The sequence below is a fragment of the Limulus polyphemus genome, unplaced genomic scaffold (genome assembly GCF_000517525.1).
Source record: "Limulus polyphemus unplaced genomic scaffold, Limulus_polyphemus-2.1.2 Scaffold9952, whole genome shotgun sequence".
Lineage (NCBI taxonomy): Eukaryota > Metazoa > Arthropoda > Merostomata > Xiphosura > Limulidae > Limulus > Limulus polyphemus.
Genome location: NW_013675562.1, coordinates 17641 through 21301, shown reverse-complemented (window position 1 = coordinate 21301; position 3661 = coordinate 17641). Strand labels below are relative to the sequence as shown.

Genomic DNA, 3661 nt, shown 5'->3' with positions numbered 1-3661 from the left:
CTGTCCTACTAAGCTGAATAAGTAAAACCCGCGACCTTTATTATATGTTAACAACTTTTATACTGCTTTGTTTTCGTCCTGTCCTGCTAACCTGAATAAGTAAAACACGCGACCTTCATTATATATTATTTAAATACTAAGTTTTTTAAAAATATGTAAGTTTTAATTATGCAGTAAAATTGTAAAAGGTATTTTATGAAATATTTTAATATCATATTAGTGTGTCTTAATAAACACGTGAACTATGACAAAAAATTTCATTTTAACGTTCTGCTTTTGAACAGAAGCGATTACCTGGTGTATGACACCATTTCCTAAGGGAGAGTGACAGTGTGTGTGATGGGTAGTCTGAGAGTACCACAAACAGTAAAAGTTTGATTATTTAATTTTGCGTTTAAACTGAATCAATTATTTCTTGTATACATATTTTTAGTTTTGAGATGTTGGGACTCGGCTCCAATTTCAGTTGCTGGAGTAGTGCTCTGGCAGCAATAAATCTCTGTCGCCTAACCCTAACAGTTGAGCCCTAAAAGCACTTCATAGATGTATTTTTCTATTACTTCAGCCCGGCATGGCCAGGTGATTAGGGCGCTTGACTCGCAATCTGCGGGTTCGAATCCCCGTCCCACCAAACGTGCTTTTAGCTGTGGAGCGTTATAATGTGATGGTCAATCCCACTATTCGTTGGTAAAAGAGTAGCCCAAGAGTTGGCGGTGGGTGGTGATGATTAGCTGCCTTTCCTCTAAATTAGGGGCGGCTAGAGTAAATAGGCCTTGTGTGGCTTTGCGCGAAATCCATAACAAACAAACAAACTATTACTTCAATTTTGTTGTTACATTCAATCTTCTTCATTCTTTTCTTAGTAATTTCTTGGATCTTGTCATCAATAAAATGTGTTTTTAATTCTTCTTTAAGTCTTACGTGTCCCCCCAGTGGGACAACAGTAAGTTTACGGACTTACAATGCTAAAATTCGGGATTTGATTCCCCGCAGTGGACACAGCAGATAACCCAATGTGGCTTTGTTCTAAAATAAACAAAGTATAAATCTTATGCCTCTTTATTTTAATTTATCTTTTAAATTCCTATCTCTTACATCTTGATTTTATTTTAATTTTTACGGACTTACAATGCTAAAATTCGGGATTTGATTCCCCGCAGTGGACACAGCAGATAACCCAATGTGGCTTTGTTCTAAAACAAACAAAGTATAAATCTTATGCTTCTTTATTTTAACTTATCTTTTAAATTCCTATCTCTTACATCTTGATTTTATTTTAATTTTCAGTCTCCTTTTCTTTTTCCTGGTCTTTCAATTCTTTTCCCCACTGTTTCAAAATTTTCAGAAAATTTTTGAACTCACTTCGAACACGGCTCGTTATCTTGGAGTTTTGTCTAGAATATATATATTATTTTTATCAAAATGATCCCACTCCTAACATCAATGTTGTGGCGGGTCCCTTTTTTATTATTTAGGAAAATAATACAAAGTTCAATCTACTTAACAATAGGAGTTAATTTATTTATTTATTAACATTCTATGTAGTACGGTCGCTGGTAGGCCTAATCTACTTAACAATAGGAGTTAATTTATTTATTTATTAACATTCTATGTAGTACGGTCGCTGGTAGGCCTAATCTACTTAACAATAGGAGTTAATTTATTTATTTATTAACATTCTATGTAGTACGGTCGCTGGTAGGCCTAACTTCACAAATAACATTTTAGCGGCAATTTTTAAACTAATGAATCTTCCAATCAAATAAAAAATCACTCGTGGCTAAGTAGTAGGTCTAAGAGCTTATAACGCAAAAAATCGAGTTTAGATACCTGTGGTGAGGAAAGAACAGATAGCCTATTGTGTACCAATTGGAAAAAGCTAGTGTTTGTATGACGGTACCCCAACCTTTACGTTTACATCCCAATTTATTTACAATGGTTTTTAGATATTACAAAGCGAAACTGTCTGAGAAATGCTCTAACATCTGAAAACCATTGTTGAGATATTAGAGAAGTTAGAACATTTCTCAGACAGTTTCGCTTCGTAATATCTGAAAACCATTGTTGAGAGCTACGAAGTGAAACAGTGACTGATAAGTGCTTTAATCCAACCAAATGCTTTAAATAATATTGATTGTTTTGTAATTTACAACTTAAACAGACCTCTGATGGTTTTTGGGTAAGGTGATCATACTGATTTTAAAAACTTCAATTGTTGAGGGTAGGGTCAAACTTACCTCACGTTCAGCACTTTCAAAGTAAATTCAGGAACAGAAAATACATCTCTCCTAAGAACTTGTAGTTGATTATGGGAAAGATCCAAGGTAGTTAAAGCCCGAAACATGGTAAAGGCCTTACTACTGATTTCGGATATTACGTTATGTGATAAAACCAGTTTTTTTAGGTTGATCAGATCATAAGGAAAGGAAGTGTTCGTGACTTCTTCAAGTTTATTGAAGGACAAATCGAGTGTTTCTAAGGTCCTGAGACCTTTAAGACCTATCATGTCTATGCCATTTACTTGGTAGACTTTCTCATAACGATCGTGCTTGTAAACCGCTTTTCCAATCTTTGGACAATTGGTACAAAGATGTCCACTTAAAGAACAGTTGGAAACAACAAGCTTGTTCATGTAGTATCCTTGTCCACTAAGTGGATTCTCACACAGAAAACAACGTGACAGAGGTGTGTCACGAATCTCCAGTTCTCGGACTCGGGATACGGATAGCCACTCTTTTGGTAGCATAAGAGACTCGGAAGTGTTGACGTCTGAAATGATCACTCTGTCCAGCATCATGTGATCTGTTACACCATCAACCCTGTCCAAATGGTTCTCGCATCCTGGTCTGTTACAGATAACGCTAGTATAGGTGTCTTGGTGTGAACTGGGAGTGTTGATGCAGAACCAGGGATCCATGTCTGCTTTGGGAGGGCATGGAGATCCCGCATTTCCAAAATGGACGAAATAGGCTGCCAAAAAAATCAACGTGGTCATCATCCAAACCTGGAAGGAATCAAATATGTGAGTACACTAAGCCTAAAATATAAACCACATAAATTAGAATTATCCTTGTTCAAGGGTAGTTTCTGCATAATACATTATTAATAGTTACAATGAATACCCAAATTAGCAATAAGATTAGCAATTTAGCATAATGTCAATGTAACTATACCAGCATAGAATTCAATAATATCTTGAAAGATTCGGGGTTCGAGACGTGATGCTGTTGGATACTTCTTGCACTTTTAGCACATTATAAAAGTGACAGTCAGTCCTAGTTACTTGGTCCAGGACACAACTCTCTTGCTCAAAATTAGGGAAACCAGTACCTGAACTCTAAGTGTCTATGACCTGGCTGTTTAGCCAACACTTTTGAGTTATGTCACAATATAACCAGGACACTCTTGAGCTAGAAGCTTAACACTATAGTATACTCTATTTACTAGAACGTGCTTTAAAACATTGCCCCAGTTGAAAAAAAAACAACAACTGTATTTTTACAAAGAAAGTCGTTCAAAAACAGCCAAATCCTCCATTCATTTTGCGAATATATTACCAGCAGATAAACTTTTAATAATAATTAACTGGATTAATTTCACATTAAATTCTGACAACCGCTAGATCTTTGATGATTATGTGATGATGTAGCTCTAAAGTGTG

The 3661-nt window shown here is 35.7% G+C and overlaps 1 protein-coding gene across 1 annotated transcript in view; it reads right to left on the bottom strand.

Annotated features, from left to right (window-relative positions):
• Window positions 1–1276: 1276 nt before the first annotated feature.
• The window catches only part of LOC106476167, a 7907-nt gene continuing 5522 nt past the window's right edge, over window positions 1277–3661 (bottom strand). Inside the window, exons 2-3 of the mRNA XM_013936834.2 lie at window positions 2238–3004; window positions 1277–1394 (exon numbers count right to left, since the gene is read on the bottom strand). Of these exons, the coding sequence (XP_013792288.2) occupies window positions 1277–1394; window positions 2238–2998 (879 nt within the window). The 5' untranslated portion in view covers window positions 2999–3004. The remainder of the gene's footprint in view (window positions 1395–2237; window positions 3005–3661) is intronic.